Source organism: Coptis chinensis, chromosome 5 (genome assembly GCF_015680905.1).
Source record: "Coptis chinensis isolate HL-2020 chromosome 5, ASM1568090v1, whole genome shotgun sequence".
NCBI lineage: Eukaryota > Viridiplantae > Streptophyta > Magnoliopsida > Ranunculales > Ranunculaceae > Coptis > Coptis chinensis.
In genome coordinates, this window is record NC_141460.1 from 75,774,641 (window position 1) to 75,795,574 (window position 20,934).

The window sequence follows — 20,934 nt, forward strand, 5'->3', positions numbered from 1 at the left end:
TATGACATTCTCGAGTTTTAGTTGCTACCGTCGAGGCGAGGGGCCATACCTTGAAGGCATAAGTACCTTCTTATGCTGTCTTGGTTTACGCATTATTTGCCTACCCATACGTCAGATTACCGTACACGAGGATCGGGGAAAGGGTCGAAACCATGAGACCCACCAATCGATGTGGTAAGATCATTCGAGCCATGACTTGGCGGGATGGCGTGCAACCACATTTGGTTGCCCCTTACACCCCATCGGACCAAGTAACACTAGAGGTTAGCACTAGTTGATGATACACGCACGGAAGGCGTGGCAAGTTGTTATGGCATGGCGGGGATCGCGAAAAAGAACCTCATATAGAAAGAGGAGGATGGCGAGTAAAATGCTGGGGTGCAGGTAAGTTTTTAGTTAAGTTAGTGTAATCCGCTTTTATGTCCCAAGCAATTTCATTTTGTTAACCCCATAATGGGTGGAACTCTTATAGAGTTGCGTCTTTTTTATATTACTATATTTGTATGTTTTAACCTTGTTTTGCGGATGTTCGAATTTCCACGCGGCTAATAGTATTTTCCTACCCTCTTTATTTAAATGCTTTGAGGACAAAACATGCTTCTTGTTTGGGGGGCCATAAAACACGTGTAATTAAGACATCTGTTAGGATATAGATATGTATAATATGCACTTGTTTTCTAGTTAAAATTTCAAAAATTCAAAAATATAAATAAAAAAGTATGCTATACACTTAGGAATATTGGTATTGTTTTCTTTCTCTATGCTCTTAACAATTTAGATGTCTCACATAGCTTTGCATGGAATAATTGTTAGAAACTTAGGTTAATATGTAGGTAATAATCTTTGCATCTATCTATAAATTTATTACATGAGTATCTATGATTGTTAGTAGTAAGTTTTGAAATCTAGGCTAGAGTACTTATTCTATAAATCTGTGAGAATATAGCCTAAAGCCTTATATGAGCGAAACATTTGAGAAATGACACAAGGAGAAGTAAAATCGGATAGAAATCACACGTCCACTTGCTTGATCACTATGCCATATCCTAAGCGAGAATTTAGGCCCTCTTTTGGATCGATATAGCGAGAAATTCAAACCTATGAATTATTTTTCCGCTAGTAAGCCCCTCGAGCCTTTCTTTTAGCCTTCCATAAACCACAATTCCTTTACCCCCTCGTTACAAAAAAAAAAAAACAAAATAAAAAAGAATAAATCAACCTACCCAATTTAGAATAAGTCGAGAATAGAATGAGTGAAGAAAAGAAGAAGAGAAAAACCGTGGTAAACAAAAAATTAGTTAGTTGCTTGAGAAAAAGAAAAGAAGTTTCCATCCAGGAAAAAAAAAAAAAAAATATATATATATATATATATATATATATATATATATATATATATATATATATATATAGAAATAAATAAAAACTCCAAAATAGAATAAAAGAGTCAAAAGCCAAAGAAAAGAAAAAAAAAAAATATGGCTAAGGATGGAAACAAAGTATAGAAGCAAAAGGAAATAACAAGGTTTTCTAAGTTACATAATATGAAGACTCTATTATCTCGGACTTGTCCTTTGAATATCCATTTCCTTCCTTCTTAAACCATCTCCTAATCCCCGCAATACCTAATAAAGACCTAGCTCAATTAGGAATAGGTTAGTGTGATAGTAAGTGGCAGATGTGTTTGATGGGCTCAGGCTTTCCTTGTTGTCATTGAGATCAGAAGGTAAAAGTGGTGCTTGCTCCACCGCATTGGGCGTGAAAACTTGAGTGGAAAAATCAGAGTGGTTTTGTCTTGACATTTATGTGAGGACCTACTTAAGGACGCTTATTCGAAGTTTTTAGAAACGGACCTGCTATTATATTTCATAGTATTACTCATTGTTATATGTTTATTTTAGATGATTGATTATTATGCATATATTAGCTTATGTATTTCATAGTGAGATGTATAGATAGTTGAGATATGAATGAGAAAACAATAGTTTTATTTCTTAGTCGATTTGTAAGTATAGATGAAGTTTGTGAGTACCTTCAATGGAAAACTCTCCTTAGGCTATAACTTCGGCCCACTAGGGAATTCCTAGTGGTTTAAGGCCTTGTTGCATATGGTCAATGCAATCGTCACTCAGTGAGGCAGTAGAGATAGAACTCCATTTTTGGTCACTTATGCTAATTTCTCATATTTGCTTGAGGACAAGCAAAATGCTGTTTGGGGTGGTTGATAAGAGCCCAAAACTGTAGTTTTAACCCCTTAGCAGTCATACTTTTTTAGACCAATTATGTGAGTAATAAGTAAAAAATAATACCGACACGTGTTTTATGTATTTCGGGCTTCAAAGTCAATTAATGTGAGGAATGTGCACTTTTGATGAGATAAAGGAGCAATGGTTGGTTACTAAGGAGTTCAGTGATTAAAAGCCAAGATTCAAAAAAGACAAAGCCTTTGTAAAGCCTGGTCAAAAGATGAAAAGTCAAAGTCCACGCAAGGTAAACAATGAAGACAAAGATAAGAGAACTTCCAAAGACCATATCTTTGGACTCAAACCTTGAATTGGGCCTACCTTATGTCAAAACGACCGGCTCGGAAAGAGCTTTCCAATGGACCAAGCCTTGACCCAATCAGAGGAGTAGAAGTGGACGAAAAGTCTGCTGAAGCCAACTGCAGTTTGAAGAGGCCTTTTGATTTGAAAGAATTGGGTTTTGGGCTGATTCTACGGCCCAAAACATGGCTCCAAGCCCACGCACGATTTTTGGATCACGGATGTATAAAAACAAAAGCTTAGCTATTTGTTAATGGTAGCTAGTTAGACCCTAAATTATATATATAGAATTCTAGATCTAGTTTTATTAATTAATTAAGTTTTAGTTCCATTTCAATTCTGTTTTAGATTAAATCTTTGAATCATTGTTCTGCGATTGATTAGATAAATAAAATAGTTAGTTTGTCAATTTGAATTTGGTCATTTCCATTCTAGATCTAATTTCAATTCTTGTTCTTATTTCATTCCAGCCATTAAATTAGATTCATTATTGTTTAAGTAAGTAAATCTCGATTTCTTATATTATGTTTAGTTTAGATTCAATGGGAAATGTTAGTTTAATGACTCAAGGCTAAAACCTCCATTAGAGGGGTTGATGAAGCCTTGATGAAAACTTAGTGGTTAGTATAGAATTGGTTGTAGAATCTATTCCACTCACAGAAGGTGGAGTGTTTAAGCCATGAGAATGGGTGGAATGACCTCACATCTGGATTAGTATCCGGTAGGAATGCCGTGAACACTAGGGATTAGAACTTCGAAATTTCACAGTAAGAGCGTGAGAATTGAATCTGTTTCACAGCTAGGTTGTTAAGTTGGATTAGAGGTGGATTCAATTCCCATTTAGTTATCTAGATTCAAACAATGCGTATTTTGGTAGCTTTTTGTAGATTAACCTTAGTTTATATTTTATCTTGTTATTTATTATATCTTGTTATTTAAATTAGCGTCTTTATTAGCGTAACATTTAAGTAAAGCTCTCGTTAATTTAAGGTGATTCTTAGACTTAGAAAACAATAAAAGTCTTTGAGGGTAGGAGTGGAGCGAACTTCTACTCAACAGACAAAAGGTTTTGCTTTACAACTCCCCGCCTACATATTTTCCTGTGGAAACTAAAACCCGCTTGGTCCGGGTCCTTTTCTCGTTATCGTCAAAGTCACCCCTTACGGGCAATTACCTTGGTAAATCCAAAGGACAACAAGCACCTTTCAAGTTAACGGTCAACGATTAAAACATTTTCACGAACTTCTCGCCCCCGATATAGAGGAAGTCCTTTTTACAGGGACCCTATATATGAGGAATGACCTTGTCATTGATGTACTTCCTTTCACTTCCATTTAATGGTAAGTGTACCATTAAGGTAACCGGCCCTCCCTATGGGAGTGTGGCTGTAAGTACCGGATCCTAAGTCCACGGTTCACATAGTTCACGCTTTCCACTCTTGCATGTTTTTCTCGGATTTTGAGTCATGTTTTTCTATGTTGTGAATTATGTCTTTATTTGCTTATTGTTTTTCCAAAAAAAAAATAAAAAAATAATAATAATAATAATAATAATAAAATAAAAAAAAAAAAAATAAAAATATATATATATATATATATATATATATATATATATAATAATAATAATAATAATAATAATAATAATAATAATTGTTTTCATTTTTAGATATAGATATATATCTAAACCCAGAGAACTAGCAATCCAACAAGTCTTGGGAATCAACTTTAAACAACCCATGTTAAAACAAATTTTGTGTTTAAAAATTTGTTTGGGGTGGGAAATCAGTCTTTCCATCCGGATTGCTCGAACTTTCTATTTTGTGTTGCTTAGGTCCATTAATATAGTTCATTGGGGTTGACGCCATCTAATTTAGTGTTCATTCGTTAAGATAACTTACGCCATGCACGCGACTTCGAGGCGTTTTCCACTATCTTATATGTCACCCACGGTCGGAATAGAGTAGTTTATGGATCATTGGATTGGAAATTCTCCTGATCATTTCCATATCTCATTCGCAAAAATCGGACCGATAACGGAAGGGAAATTTAGTTTGAAGTTCGCTAAAATCGATTTAAAAGTCGAAAATCGAATTGGCTTGGCTCCAACTGGCTGGCCAAGCACCTACGCGCCGCTACGGCGCCCATCCTCCAAAACATAATCGCGACTTCATCTTCTCAAACCGCCTTTCACTAATTTAAATTAAACCCTAGCAACCAAAAAAAAAAAAATAAAAATAAATAGAATACATCAAAATAGAAAGACCACCCACGCCGCTTTTGTGAAACACCAACACAATCTCCAACCGTTTCCACCAAGAAAAAACACCCACCAATTCAAGTCTTCAAACCTGCCACCGTTACCTACCATAACCACCACCGTTGTGTTTAGTTGGTTTTCATCAAACTTGCATCCACCACCATCTACAAACCCCAAATCGGTTCAAACTTCAATGGCGCCACGACGAAGAATGTTGCCGGAGCACGTTTGAGGCCGACCATTTCAAGCACCATTTCCACGACGCCAATATGATTAAGAGGATTGGAATAGACGTGGTGATTCGAATGTGATGAGTTCTATCACTATGATTTGGTAGAACAGTTTTATAAGAAACGAGAATTGGAGGGAAATAGGATTTTCATTAGGATAGCAGAACGAGGAGGGAAGTAACGGCAGAGTTGTTGGTGAACTATTAGGAATCACTTTTTTGTAACCAACCTAGATACGACCATTCGGAATCCCAAAGATACTGGAGTTCCCCTTTGATGAAAGATACGGTCATAGAGGGTGAATACACACGATCTCATTGCGCGCCAGACGATTCGAGAACCAATCAACTGGCTGTAGCTCAGTGGATTGGTAGGAACGTCCTCGGGAAAGACAAAGTCAGCGACATCGGACTTCAGTGTCTGCACGTTCTCTGGATTTTGCAAACGAATGAGTGTAATTTCTGCATCCTCGATTTAATTTTGAATGTGATTAGAGGAGTGGGAAAGAGCATGGCGCCTCTTCCCGTATTGATCACTAAGATTATGTTTCATTTAGAGCATGCCGCTAAATCTGCTCTTATTAAGATCAAATTGCATTCTAATGCAAGTATTTATAAGGAATGCATCCAAGAGACTTGGCCGTTGTCTGCAGAGAATGAAGTTGAGTCGCATAATGAAGGGGAAGATATGACATGGTTGGTTGAGGATAATTTCGATAGTCATACTTCTAATTTAGAACGAATGATAATCGCCGCAAACCGGTTTTGCGATGCGGTTATCGTGATCTGTGAAGATATCCGACATAGACAAATTGTACCGAAATAAGCAAAACGAACTTTTCGTGACGAGAGTTGAAATGCTCGAAAAAGGGTCGAGGAAGATATCTTGTCTAACTTGGAGATTATCCACCGAATCACCAAGCCCAAGATGCGATACTCAAGATCGAGGATGGAAGCACAGTAGCTTGTTCGGATAGAGATGCTACGACGCGATGCCACTTTCGTGGATGAGTCTGTCTCTCTCGAAGTCCGAGAGGCATGAGCGTCGCCAAGAAGGCCAGATGGCTCAAGCCATTCTTCACCACGTAACCGGTCTCCATCCCAGGGGACCATCTTCTTCACACGCCTAGGTGTTCACCATCGGTTATTGTCTGTTATTTCATTGTTTTTATTGTTTTGTTAGTGGAATTTTATTTCAGTAGTTAGATTTAAATATTAAGTTGTTTGTTTTAGATTGCTTGGATTTCATATTATTTTAATATAATTTATTTTGATCATCTTTCGTAAGGTTGTCTTGGAGTCAAAGTTGAAAATTAGGCCCGATATCGGCATATCTATGATTTTTTGTAGTGGTAGCATGATATGTAGGAGAGTTTAGAAGTTAATATTCTAAACCAAGTTTAAAAAGATACCAGGGTTGTTAGGAAATCAAAACTATGGTTAGTTTCGCGGGTTTGGCGAGTTTTCTATTTCCGAAATTGCCTTTAAAACAATTTGGCAACTTGCCGATTCATTTTGGAAACCCAGAACCTATTTAAACTTCCATCATTCTACACTCACAACCCATACTACACCCCCACAATCATCTCACCTTTCACTCCAAGCTTTTTACGCTTGTTTTTCTTGTAAACACTTGATTTTACGAAGCGCTGCCGCCCTATACACTTGCCATAAATTTTTTTGTCGAGCGCCAGCCGCCCAAGCAGCGACTTCGCCCTACAACATCAGAATCGAAAAATCTGAAGCTTTCAAGGCTTCCAAGCAGAGCAGCGACTGGCCTAAACATCTGTAATTCCAAAACGAGCGCGCATCCCCAAGGCCTCTATAATGCAGCGCCCGCTCCTCCTCCCGTAAGCACAGGAAATTCCAATTTTCTGAGGTTTCTTCCAGGTTTTCGCAGCTGTTCTACAGAGTAGTTTTGAGATGACACCTCCTATAGTGATTCCTGAACAGTCATTTGAAGACTTGATGGGAACCGATACCTATGGAGCATCGTTCATGGCGGATCGTGCGATTAGGATGGCGGCATCTTCGGTGAGTGATGGCGATTCTTTTCACCTAAGCTAACTGAATTCTTCTATAATAATATTACTTTTTTTGTACCCAAGAAGGAGAACAAAATTTTTCCTTACTATTGATGGGACGACTATGGAATTCAGTAAGCACTTGATAGCTTTTGGTTTCGGGATTGCCATTACCGACCCTATGCCGCGTGAGGATATATGACGGATAACTCATACCTATATGAATATGCCTATTTCCATGAGTATTATGGGGAGGGGTGTTTTTATCATGGACCAAGACCAATATAACATCGCCCTGAGTAGCCTATCGCTGAATGTAGGCATAACCATGTTGTTCATCATGATGAACATTCTAGGGGAACGGCAGTTTACTTCTGCCAATAATACCGCCGGTGACGTTTTCTTTGCTTTAGGCGAGGGACGTCGTCGGTATGACATTCCCCGAAGTTTTAGTTGCTACTTTCTGAAGCGAGAGGCCATACCTTGAGGCATAAGTACCTTCTTATGCCTGTCTTGGTTGCCCGCGTTATGCGGCGCTTGCCTACCCATATTCTCACATAATATTACCGCAGTTGGGAAAGGGTCGAAACCATGAGACCCACCAATCGTGGTGGTAAGATCATTCCGAGCCATGACTTGGCGGGATGGCAGGTGCAACCACATTTGGTTGCCCCCTTACACCCCATCGGACCAAGTAACACTCAGAGAGGTTAGCACTAGTTGATGATACACGACGGAAGGCGTGGCAAGTTGTTATGGCATGGCGGGATCGAAAGAACCTCATATAGAAGAGGAGGATGACGAGTAAATGCTTTGGGGGGGTGCAGGTAAGTTTTAGTTAAGTTAATTAATGCGCTTATGTCCCAAGCAATTTCATTACATTAACCCCATAATGGGTGGAACTCTTATAGAGTTCGTCCGCTTTTTTTTATATATTACTATATTTGTATGTTTTAACCTTGTTTTGCAGATGTTCCGAATTTCACGCGCTCAATAGTATTTTCCTACCCTCTTTATTTAAATGCTTTGAGGACAAAACATGCTTCTTGTTTGGGGGGCCATAAAAACGCGGTAATTAAGACATGTTAGGATATAGATATGTATAATATGCACTTGTTTTTTTCTAGTTAAAATTTCAAAAATTCAAAAATATAAATAAAAAAGTATGCTATACACTTAGGAATATTGGTATTGTTTTTCTTTCTATGCTCTTAACAATTTAGATGTCTCACATAGCTTTTGCATCGAGAATAATTGTTAGAAACTTAGGTTAATATGTAGGTAATAATCTTTGCATCTATCTATAAATTTATTACATGAGTATCTATGATTGTTAGTAGTAAGTTTTGAAATCTAGGCTAGAGTACTTATTCTATAAATCGTGGAGAATATAGCCTAAAGCCTTATATGAAATAAAACATTTGAGAAATGACACAAGGGAGAAGTAAAATCCGGATAGAGAAATCACACGCCCACTTGCTTGATCACTATGCCATATCCTAAGCTTAGAATTTAGGCCCTCTTTGGATCGATATAGCCAGAAATTCAAACCTATGAATTATTTTCCGCTAGTAAGCCCCTCGAGCCTTTCTTTAGCCTTCCATAAACCACAATTCCTTTACCCATTACAAAAAACAAAAACAAAATAAAAAAAGAATAAATCAACCTACCCAATTTAGAATAAGTCCGAGAATAGAATGAGTGAAGAAAGAAGAAGAGAAAACACGTGTAAACAAAAATTAGTTAGTTGCTTGAGGAAAAGAAAAGAAGTTTCCATCAAGGAAAAGGAAAAAAAAAAAAAATATATATATATATATATATATATATATATATATATATATATATATATATATATATAGAAATAAATAAAACTCCAAAAAATAGAATAAAAGGAGTCAAAAGCCAAAGAAAAGAAAAAAAAAAAAAATATGGCTAAGGATGGAAACAAAGTATAGAAGCAAAAGGAAATAACAAGGTTTTTTCTAAGTTACATAATATGAAGACTCTATTATCTCGGACTTGTCCTTTTGAATATCCATTTCCTTCCTTCTTAAACCATCTCCTAATCCCATGATAATACCTAATAAAGACCTCTAGCTCAATTAGGGAATAGGTTAGTGTGATAGTAAGTGGCGAGATGTGTTTGATCGACCGGCTTCCTTGTTGTCATTGAGATTGTAAGGTAAAGTGTGCCCACCGCGACCTTTGGAGCAAAATAAACTTGAGTGGAAAAATCAGAGTGGTTTTGTCTTGACATTTATGTGAGGACCTACTTAAGGACGCTATTCCGAAGTTTTTTAAACGGACCTGCTATTATATTTCATAGTATTACTCATTGTTATATGTTTATTTTTTAGATGATTGATTATTATGCATATATTAGCTTATGTATTTGCTAGTGAGATGTATAGATAGTTGAGATATGAATGAGAAAACAATAGTTTTATTTCTTAGTCGTTGTAGTATAGATGAAGTTTGTGAGTACCTTCCGGAAAACTCTCACGAGGCTATAACTTCGTCCACTAGGGAATTCCCTAGTGGTTTAAGGCCTTGTTGCATATGGTCAATGCAATCGCACTCAGCGAGACGAGAGTAGATAGAACTCCATTTTTGGTCACTTATGCTAATTTCTCATATTTGCTTGAGGACAAGCAAAATGCTGTTTGGGGGTGGTTGATAAGAGCCCAAAACTGTAGTTTTAACCCCTTAGCAGTCATACTTTTAGACCAATTATGTGAGTAATAAGTAAGAGTTAATACTGATTACGTGTTTTTATGTATTTCAGGCTTCAAAGTCAATTATGTGCAGGAATGTGCCACTTTGATGAGATAAAAGGAGCAATGGTTGGTTACTAAGGAGTTCAGTGATTAAAAGCCAAGATTCAAAGAAGACAAAGCCTTTGTAAAGCCACGGTCAAAAGATGAAAAGTCAAAGTCCACGCAAAGCAAAGAAGCAATTGCACAAAGACAAGAGAACTTCCAAAGACCATATCTTTGGACTCAAACCTTGAATTGGGCCTACCTTATGTCAAAACGACCGGCTCGGAAAGAGCTTTCCAATGGACCAAGCCTTGACCCAATCAGAGGAGTAGAAGTGGACGAAAAGTCTGCTGAAGCCAACTGCAGCTGAAGAGGCCTTTTGAATTTGAAAAAATTGGGTTTTGGGCGATTCTGCGGCCAAAAACATGGCTCCAAGCCCATGCACGATTTTTGGATCTGGATGTATAAAACAAAAGCTTAGCTATTTGTTAATGGTAGCTAGTTAGACCTAAATTAATATATAGAATTCTAGATCTAGTTTTATTAATTAATTAAGTTTTAGTTCCATTTCAATTCTGTTTTAGATTAAATCTTTGAATCATTGTTTCCGATTGATTAGATAAATAAAATAGTTAGTTTGTCAATTTGAATTTGGTCATTTCCATTCTAGATCTAATTTCAATTCTTGTTCTTATTTCATTCCCGGCCATTAAATTAGATTCATTATTGTTTGTTTAAGTAAATAAATCTCAATTTCTTATATTATGTTTAGTTTAGATTCAATGGGAAATGTTAGTTTAATGACTCAAGGCTAAAACCTCCATTAGAGGGGTTGATGAAGCCTTGATGAAAACTTAGTGGTTAGTATAGAATTGGTTGTAGAATCTATTCCACTCTAGAAGGTCGTGTTTAAGCCATGAGAATGGGTGGACGACCTCTCACATGCTAGTTAGTATCCCGGTAGGAATGCCATGAACACTAGGGATTAGAACTCGAAATTCTAGAAGAGCGTGAGAATTGAGATACAACATTCACACGCTAGGTTGTTAAGTTGGATTCGAGGTGGATTCAATTCCCTCTATTTAAGTTATCTAGATTCAAACAATCGTATTTCGTAGCTTTCGTAGATTAACCTTAGTTTATATTTTATCTTGTTATTTATTATATCTTGTTATTTAAATTAGCGTCTTATTAGCATAACATTTTAAGTAAAGCTCTCATTAGACTTAAGACTGATTTCTTAGACTTAGAAAACAATCCATGCTAGGGAACTAGGAGTGGACTTAACTTCCTACTCCACTTAGTGCATTTCGCATCGAGTAGAAGCTTTGATAATTGAGATAAAACCCGGCGGTTTTAGTTTACTTACGTTTTGAATTCATCGTTCTTTTCGTAGGTAAACTATTCATTTTACATTTATCAACAACATTCCAAATAAAGTTTGATATGATTAGACAAGACCACATATTAAGACTTGTAGGTCCAAAAAATTTAGATTGGACTCGGGTTGGGTTTGGGTTGGCCCACCCAAGGCTATGGGCAGGTGCATAGGTGGGCAATGTACCGACGAACACAGTTAGTAAATTTGTAGATGGCAAAAGTTTGATACATAAATTATTCGCCTAAAATTTGAAATGTTTAATAAAATAATACTTTTAAATATTCGGTCCAATAAAATGTTAACAGCGAAAATACGATACGTGTTTTAAACGAGTATAATACGAATGCATTTCGTTGAAATTCGACTATATATATATTTTCATTTAAATTTAAACGAGTATAAATTTAAAAAAATTATTCACAACAAAATAATACTAAGCTGAAATTTTTTGTTCTACTTACTATTCAAATCCTCCTCATATTGCCAAAAAAGATATTTTTCTCTACCCATTTTGAGCACTTTGAAGAAGTAAAAAAATTTATGTCTTGGAGAAGTATTTTGTTCTTATTATCAAGTCGAGCCCTTTAGAAGTTGTTTAAGTTTTTTTCCATTTCCAAATTTAAGTTTCCAAAATCCAACGAATTAAACCGCATCTTTCACGCCGACTTATAGTTTTTGGCCTTTGCACCTCAATGAATCTAATTACAAGTTTACCCCAACACTAGTCTCTACACTATATGATAGCCAGGTATTTAGCAACCCCTCTCCCCTGTCGAGTAGGCAATTTGTAATATCCATAGTTGCTAAATTTCGAAACACCTCCCTCACAAATATTAGAACAAACCCCCTATTTATTAATAATTTAAAAAAGCCTCCCTAATATCACTTAAATTATATAATTATCCCCAATTTTCCTCGCTAATATTAGAACAAGCTCTCTTTTATTAATAATTTAGAAAAACCTTTTTAATGTCACTTAAACAATTATAATTAAAATCCAAAAAAATAATGTAATTATTTCCTATTAAAAAAATAGATGAGCTTTTCCTACATAATTACAATTACCAATTAGAATTAGAATCCAAAATAATCATGTTAACTATCGAACTCGAGGGACCGATTTCAATACTTTTAAGACTTTAGAAAGAAAAAAAAAAAAAAACAGTGCACAGCATGGTTTGCATTTGCATACTTGTAACTATATATGAGTCAATGAGTGTGAGAGTCCTTGAACCCGTCGGCCAAATTTTTATGATTGGACTCGGGTAAGGTTCATAGCGCGTGCAATGTCCGCACGTGTTTAAGAAAAAAAAAAGTCCTTGTCGAAGTACGAAGCACAACAGATGTTTTATTTCAACAGAAGAAAATCTTCTGAAACAACCTTACCTATATAAACGTTAACAGATGTCTCTAGCGCTTAATCCTTTTCTTTTGTGCACTTCAGTGTAGGATATAAATTGAAAATCAGAGATTTTCAACAATGATAACTGGTGCATTCATTGCATCGTCCACCACTACTCATGTGGGTAACAAGCAATACCCTGGGCGGCTCACAGGCTTTGTATTGCACGCGTGCTTCATTCTGACGCTTACTGCTTTGCTCATTGGGCATGCATTTGGTGCTTCTGGTAAGCTCAACACTATCCTTGTTGGTTTCAAAATTATTTCTTCCTAGACGTGCCACCATATCACTATATCAGAGAACAATGAAGCTTATCAATGCCTTTAAACACTTTAATCTACTGCTAAATATATAATAGAATAGGATACCAACATAGAAACTTCCTGATAGCATAGTTCTAATACTAATAAGCAAGTGATGATATAGAAACTAGTTACTAATTATCAAACTAATAACTATATAAGACATAGTACGCCGCCGTCACAGCAATCATGGTTTTAGGATGGCATCAGCATGATGTCAATAATGCCCCTGCATCACTAATCCTTTTTTGTTTGATTGGTTGAAACTCTTATTTTGCAGGTGGAGTAATAACAATGCCCTATTTTTTGAAATTAATCAAAAAAGATGTAGCTTCCACAAATCTTTATTGTACATTCCATGATCAGTTTTTCAGCTCATTCACATCATCTTTGTACTTGGGCGCGCTTCTCGGGTGGTTCTTTTCCTTCTGTAATAAAACTAACCTTATGACTGGGGCTTCAATCTACTTTGGTGGCTTGAGTTATTGGCTCGGATCACTCTTTGGTGTATGGGTTGAAAGCATAGCTATGTTATACATGTCAAGGATACTCCTTGGTATAGGAGTTGGGATCTTTCTTCAGGTGACATTTTTTTTTTCATTTTCTTTTAAATAATTTGCAAATGCTGGATTGGTCTAACGCCTCAAAACATATAAAAAGGCAAACCATACCAATATAAAAGAACAAAAAAAAGAAAAGAAAAAAAGAAACCATGCACGCTTAGAAAGCTCTTTATATGTAGAGTGTGTGGCTTACAACCCAAGTGTTGTGAATAAAAAACTGTGGAAACAACGTTACCCACAACAAACGGATCAATTCAACACAAGGATCGATCCTTCTCAATAGACAAGACTTCAACACCTTCCAAGTAATCTCCCAACACTTCTCAATATCAAATAACAAGCATATAAAGTAAAACAATTAATGTAAAAGAAGAACAAACCACAAGACGAGATATATCGTGGTTCGCGAATTTGTCACGCCCACACTGCGAAGTTCCAAGCTTTACTAGATGTGTCCGAATTACAATTACAATTCTCAAAGAATGAATTCAACTCACAAAGAATTGCTCTCTTGTAATCTCTCTCTTTCTTGGTTTTGAAAAAGTTAGGTTTTCCAAAACCTTGATTTTTTTTTTATACCAAAAACAAATTTAGTGAAGGTTATAAGCGAGGCCCACGAAGGCCCATCACTCAAATTCAGTCTTGTCTCGAGCTCTTGGCAGGGCTTTCACTCTCGGAAAGTGGCGCTCTTGTCTCTCTTGGCGGTGCTTTGCGAAGCAGTCGCTCTTCTTTGTCTCCTGAGAATCTTGAAAGGCTCGCGTTCGACACTCTACCGTTTCTCCATTCTCGGTCGGAGGTTTTAACATATAAAACCGAAATAAACACATCAACAAGAACACATCTAGTAGGAACACATCCGCAAAGAAGACTTCGCGATCAATCGCCGCGGCGGCTATGCCCACACAGGGGCTCTTTCAAACATGTAGGATTTGGAGCAAGTCCAAAGCAGTCTTTGGAACTTAACTCCGGTGACAACTTTCGTCAAAGATATCGCCAGGATTGTCATGGGTGTCCACTTTCTCAAGTGCTACATCACCATCCTCAACGACATCCCGTATAAAGTGATAATAGACATCAATATGCTTGGTCCGAGCATGATGAACTTGGTTCTTCGCCAAATGAATAACACTCTGACTATCACAATACAAAGCAACATTGTTACGCTTTCAATACCCATATCATCTAGAAGACCTCGAAGCCATAGCCTCTCTTTCACCTGCAGCTTTGCCATCGCCATATATACGCCTCGGTAGTAGATAGAGCAAATCAGAAGCATAGACCTCCAACTAACCGGTACACCATGCATCATAAACACATAACCGGTGAGTCGATCATCATCTATCTAGATCACCGCATAATCGAATCCACAAACCCATCGACATAACAAGTGCCTCCATCATAAGCTAATCCCACATCCAAGGTACCGCTTCAAGTACCTTAGTACCCATTTCATCGCCTCCCAATGTCGCTTCCCAAGATTTGCCATATACTTGCTTACAACACTAATCGCCTGCGGAAATGTAAATGTGTGTACACCATTGCATACATCAAACTACCCACGACACTTGCATAAGGAACATTAGCCATATGCTTTTGTTCCTTCAATCGAACTAGGAGAGAACTTAGCCGAAAGCCTAAAATGCCTTGACTAAAGGTGTAGAAACCGACTTTACATTCTCCATACCAAATCGCGGAAATTATTTTCTCGAAGGTATTTTTCCGAGATACAACTATCCGTCGCTTCTTCCTATCTCTATCAATCTCCATGCCCAGTATCTTCTTGGCTCCACCTAAGTCTTTCATCTCAAACTCAGAGCTAAGTTGAGATTTCAACTTGTCTATCTCCACCATGTTTTTGGAAGCAATAAGCATGTCATCCACATAAAGGGGAGATAAATGAAGTCATTACCACGAAGCCTTCTAAAGTAGACACAAAGATCATACTTACTTCGGGTGTACTCATGTTGCATCATGAATGTGTCAAAGCGCTTGTACCATTGCCTGGGCGATTGCTTTAACCCATACTGATGACCGATTCAATTTGCATACATGATCTTCTTTTTTCAAGAACAACAAACCCCTTCGAGGTTGTCTCATATAGATCTCTTCCTCCGGTCCCCATGGAAGAAAGTTTTCCACATCAAGTTGCTCTAACTCCAAGTCGAAGTGAGCAACTAAACTCAATAACACACCTAATGGAAGTATGTTTGACCACCGGAGAAAATACCTCATTGTAGTCGACTCCTTCCTTCCGCGGGAGAAACCCTTTGCTACTACTCTTTGCCTTGTACCCAAGATCTTTTTCCGGTTCGGGGAAGGACCTCTTTTTCTTTCGAACACCCATTCTTCGCCGATAGTCCTTTTGCCCTTTGGCAATAAAACTAGGTCCCATGTGTGATTTTTATCAAGAGACTCCATCTCTTGTTGCATAGCAACCAACCAATCTCAGAATGAGCATCTCTAATGCTTCTTTGAAACTATCGGCTCATCATCTTCGATATTCAAGGTCATATGCCACTAAATCCACGACCATAGTGTTTCACCCGGCTTCTCGTGCCCATACTTGTGCACTTCTTTAACTTGTCTATTTGGCCTAGGGTCGCCCAATACAAGTTGTGGATGCTCTTGCTCTTCTTCTTCCTATTTTTGTGTGGTTCCATGATTTGGTACCTCATCATGAACCAAACGGTCATCTCACGTGATCGCACAACTCAAGCTCGGTGGCTTGAACTTCTATAGACTCACCATTTTGCCCGCCTCTTTCCGGAAACATCAAAGATAACACGGAAGTCTCATCAAACGTAACATCTCTCACGACGGGGAACTTGTGGTCTTCTAGACACCACAATCAGTATCCCTTTATCCCATTTGGCGAGCCTAAGAATATGGCTTTCTTAGCTCTAGGATCTAGCTTGCTCTCCTTTCACATGGTAGTAAGCGGTCGATCCAAATACTCGCGAAAATACTATAATCACGGTGGGTTACGACCACATCTCATAAGGTGTCTTGCAATCTATAGGCTGGAATTGGTGACCTATTATACAAATAACATGCCATGGACACCGATTCCGCCTAATACTCTTTGCCTAGATGGCATTAGATAACAAACATCTCGCTCTTTCAAGCAAGGTTCTATTCATCCTCTCCTCGCCATTCCATTCTCACAGGCGTGCCCCCCGATCCGGTGTCTAGCAATTCCAATTCCATGTCAGCGCACAAAACTCTTGGAAGGGCCCATAGGTATATTCTCACGTACTATTGTCGGACCGTAGTGTCTTTACCTTCCTATCGTGCGATTCTCAACCCCTTGCCTTCCACTTCTTAAATGTCTCAAACACTTCATCTTTTCGTTTTCATCATATACACCTACACGGATAGCGGGTATGATCATCAATGAATGAGACATAATAGCGGTTACCTCCTTTTGAAGCCACTCTCAGAGGGTCCCCAAACATCCGTGATGCACATAGTCAAGGATGCGTGGTCGGTGCTTGCTTGACTTGAACTTGACTCTACTGCCGCTTCATAGACACAATGCTCACGAAACCCATATTTGGCTTCTTCAAGTCTTTCAAGAACCTCGCTTTGCACAACTCGGATAAACCCTTTTCACTATATGCCTAGTCGCGATATGCCACATCTTAGTGCATTCGGAATCATCACTACATGCACCCACCGCGCTACATCGTTTATCACCTGTACTACCCATCAAAGTATACAAGGTTCCGTGTCTTTGACCCTTCATAAGCGTTAAAGAGCCACTGACAATCTTTTTAGGACTCCACCTTTGCCCACAAACTTGTGGCCTTTGGAATCCAAGGTACCAAGAGAAATAAGGTTTTTTTTCTTTGGACATGCACATCGCTTAAAGTCCTCACTATACCATCATGCATCTTAACCCGTATAGTTCCAATTCCTACCGTCTTACAAGCAATGTCATTACCCATCAAAACGAAACCACCATTAATGCTCTCATAAGAAGTAAACCACTTTCTATTCGGGCACATATGGTAGGAACATCTGGAATCAAGAATCCACCTTTCGGCCATATAGTCTTGTGTGGACACACAGAGACTCAACTCGTCCCCTTCAGAGCCTGAAGCATAACTTGCCTCAATTTTTACCTTACCTTTCTTCTTACCATCTCTTTTGTTCTCTTTCTTTGGGTGAGGACAATTACTTGCGTAATGTCCATTTTAATCGCAATTGTAGCACTTCACATGTGTCAAAGGCTTCTTTGACTTGGACCTAGACTTCTCATTGCTTGTAGAAGCCTTTTCATACGACCTTCCTCTTGCCACTAGCCCCTGACCTGCATCAATGCTATTCTCTACATGTGTCTTCTTCATCAACTCATAAGAAAGAAGTACACTCTGAACTTCGTCAAGATCGACGTCTTCTCTGTTCATAAATGTAGTCATTAGATGCTCATAGCTTTCTGGCAAGGAGAATATTAAATATGCCGCTGATCCTCATCATCCATCTTCATACCAATATTCAAATAATCCGCTAGACGCCGACGGAACTCACTCACTAACGTGCTCTTGCATCGTTGAACCATCGACCATCATGTACCGATAAAGACGCTTCTTAAGGTACATCTTGTTCGTCATGCTCTTGGTCATATATATAGACTCTAGTTTGAGCCAAATACCGGCAGCGGTATTTTCTTCCATCACACTATACATGACCTCATTAGCAAGACATAATCGGATTGATGAACAAGCCCGAAGATCGAACTCTTCCCAATCATCATTACTCATACTCGCCGCCTTAGATTTAATCCCCTTTAAAGCCTTGTGCAAATCTTGTTGGATGAGGATGTCCTTTATTTGGACTTGTCAAATCCCAAAATTATTCTTTCCATTAAACTTCTCTACTTCAAACCTTGCGTTTGACATCTTGAGAGCCATCTTTCAAGTTACACACAATAAAAAAAAAAAAAGTTTCACTTCGGAATTTAATCGAACACCTTGTCTACACAAATTTCAAGCACTGAACTCAAAATCCTAGGTCGTATACCTACGCTCAAAATTCTTGACATAGTCAAGGAAGCCACGAAATTCAGTCTTGGTCACGCTCTTGTCTCCAGGCTCTTGGGCACAGGTGCGCTCTGACACACGCAGAATCAGCTCCGTTTATCTACACCAAGCAATTAGGTGTTAAATAACGAAACGTGAATGTGCCATTCAATGTTTTAAAAAATGCATCAAAGCCTCAAGGCTCTCTGCCTCTGTGCCGGATTCGGCCCAACTGGCCCCACCCATGGACAACTATGCGATGCATTGGGTGGGTTTAGTCCCACATATGCGACAGGTTATGACCTCGGCCTTTGAGTGGCAAAGTGGGGATAGTATCGACTGTTGGTGAATGGTGGTGGCGGGGCGTTACAAGCCCTACACCAGCTCCAAAGGTCAACCAATATGTGAAGATTGTTGTACAAATTACTTCATGATTATTGTTTATCATCTTTATTTTTGAACTTCTACTGATTTGTCGTATGTTTTCATATATCACGTGCATATCATTTTGCCTTTTAATAGGTCATACCGCTCTATTTATCAGAGCTGTTTCCTTCTCGATACAATGGTGGTTTTGTGTTCGGTTTCCAACTTATGATCACATTTGGAGTTCTTTGCACGAACCTTGCCAATATTGGAGTAAACAAGATAAGTGATGAGACGAACTGGCATTGGAACAGTTGTTCCCTTGCTGTCCCTGCGCTTGTGATATATGCTGGAACAATTTTTCTTCCTCGTGAGCCTAGTTTATTTATTACGTGGGACGAAATTAAGGAAGCAAAATTAGAGCTCCAGTATATTCGTGGCACAGATAACATTGTCGAAGAGTTCAATGATTTGTTGGGAGTAAATAGACTGATTTTGGAGGGCAGCCAGACATGGAAAACAATCTTGAAGAAGAGATATAGACCTCACTTGATCATCGCATTGGTTCTTCCGATATTCCAGCAATTTACAGGGATCAATGTCATTATCTTATATGGTCCAATCATTTCCAAAGGGCTTGGGTTTGGAACCAATGCATCTCTTACTTTTGCAGTCATGACTGCAGGTATTATTCTTGTAGGCACCATCATGGCCATTACCCTTGCAAAAACGGTGAGGAGGAAGCTTCTATTGAAATTAGGTGGAGCACTAATGTCCATGTGCCAGGTAAATTATTTTAAATTCTAATCTTTGTGTAATGATAATGGATTGCTAGAGTTATATCACGTTGAAATCCCAACATGCATATCTATGATATTAATTTCTACTGTGAGCCTTTGCAGATTGTGGCCGGGTATAAAATTGGGGCGAATGGTGAGGCAAATAGTTCAGATTTCTACACCAATTGTTTACTAGCCTTGCTCTGTCTATACCTGTTTGCCTTTGCGTGTTCGTGGGGTGTTCTAGGATGCTTAGTGCCAAGTGAAATATTTCCTCTGGAGATCCGATCGACAGGACATTCTATTATGGTTGGAGTCAGTATGCTTTTCACATTCATAATTGCTCAATTTTTCCTTGGCACGTTGTGCAAGTTCGAATATGTAGTCTTCTACTTTTTTTCTGGTTTTGTGTTGATCATGACAATTTTCGTCATCTATTTTTTGCCTGAGACGAAAGATATTCCGATTGATGATATGCCTAACGTGTGGAGGCGCCATTGGTTCTGGAAAAAGTACTTGACGGACGAGAGAAGTGAATTAGTTTAAAATTGAGACTTGGTTGGGCATTAATAAAATAGGTTTGTTTCCGTACACTTCCAACAATTTCGAATGATCTGCTTTTGCAAGCTTGATTATTTAAGTTTTCGATCCATCAAACATGGTTGTAACATTCTTAATATTTGTTATATAGGAATTGAATGGAGGAACTGGGTTTCTTCACTAGCATGTCGTTGTTATGTTATCACTATAGACTGTTGTTTTCTATTCGTCAAGATAGACATACTTCTCCTAAGGTGACTCAACAACTGATTGGAAAAATGTCTGAAGGATGTTTCAGATTTTTATTTAGGGTTAGTTTGGATGATCCCATTTTCTAGTTAGGGATGACCCCCATTTACTAGTTAGGGTTACTTGGAAAAATATTTGGGATGACCCTCTGTTTCAAAACTTCTTCTACGAAGCATTTCCAGCAGGCTTCAAACTTCTTGGTGGCTGCTAGCAAGCAAGCATTTCCAACATTTCCAGCAGGATTCAAACTTCTTGCAGAGAAATACACATAAGTTTTAGTTAGCATCATACATGGAATTGTAGAAAACCAGAGTAAACAGAAAAGCATTCATATCTGCAGCCTAATGCTCTATTGTTGCACAATATCGATATTGTGAAGTGTTACTTCATAAATATTTTCCCATTAAGCATGCTGTATTGAGGATGATAACAAGAGTTTGAGATGAGGATGGAGAAAAAACTCGATAGTGAAGCGCACTACAGGTTATGCCCACCCCCCTAAAAGCAGTATTTTGTTAATCGT

General features: G+C 38.1%; 1 protein-coding gene across 2 annotated transcripts; it reads left to right on the forward strand.

The window, feature by feature from the left end:
- The first annotated feature begins 12,567 nt into the window (after positions 1-12,567).
- LOC147498939 (sugar transport protein MST6-like) lies at positions 12,568-20,352 on the forward strand. Of its 2 annotated transcripts, XM_086559081.1 has the most exons (5): positions 12,568-12,817; positions 13,174-13,475; positions 19,000-19,629; positions 19,746-20,200; positions 20,314-20,352. In XM_086559081.1, exons 1-4 carry the CDS (start codon positions 12,670-12,672, stop codon positions 20,166-20,168), a joined length of 1,503 nt encoding a protein of 500 aa, XP_086415207.1. In that variant the 5' UTR covers positions 12,568-12,669; the 3' UTR covers positions 20,169-20,200; positions 20,314-20,352. The 2 variants fall into 2 exon arrangements, with proteins under 2 accessions (XP_086415207.1, XP_086415206.1); XM_086559080.1 differs by having other exon boundaries at positions 19,746-20,352.
- Positions 20,353-20,934: the final 582 nt, after the last annotated feature.

Excerpts from the sequence above, each read along its gene's own strand:
- LOC147498939 (XM_086559080.1), top strand. The coding sequence starts at position 12,670 with ATGATAACTGGTGCATTCATTGCATCGTCCACCACTACTCATGTGGGT. Across the intron at positions 12,818-13,173 it reads GCATGCATTTGGTGCTTCTG|GTGGAGTAATAACAATGCCC; the intron begins GTAAGCTCAACA and ends CTTATTTTGCAG. Across the intron at positions 19,630-19,745 it reads CACTAATGTCCATGTGCCAG|ATTGTGGCCGGGTATAAAAT; the intron begins GTAAATTATTTT and ends GAGCCTTTGCAG.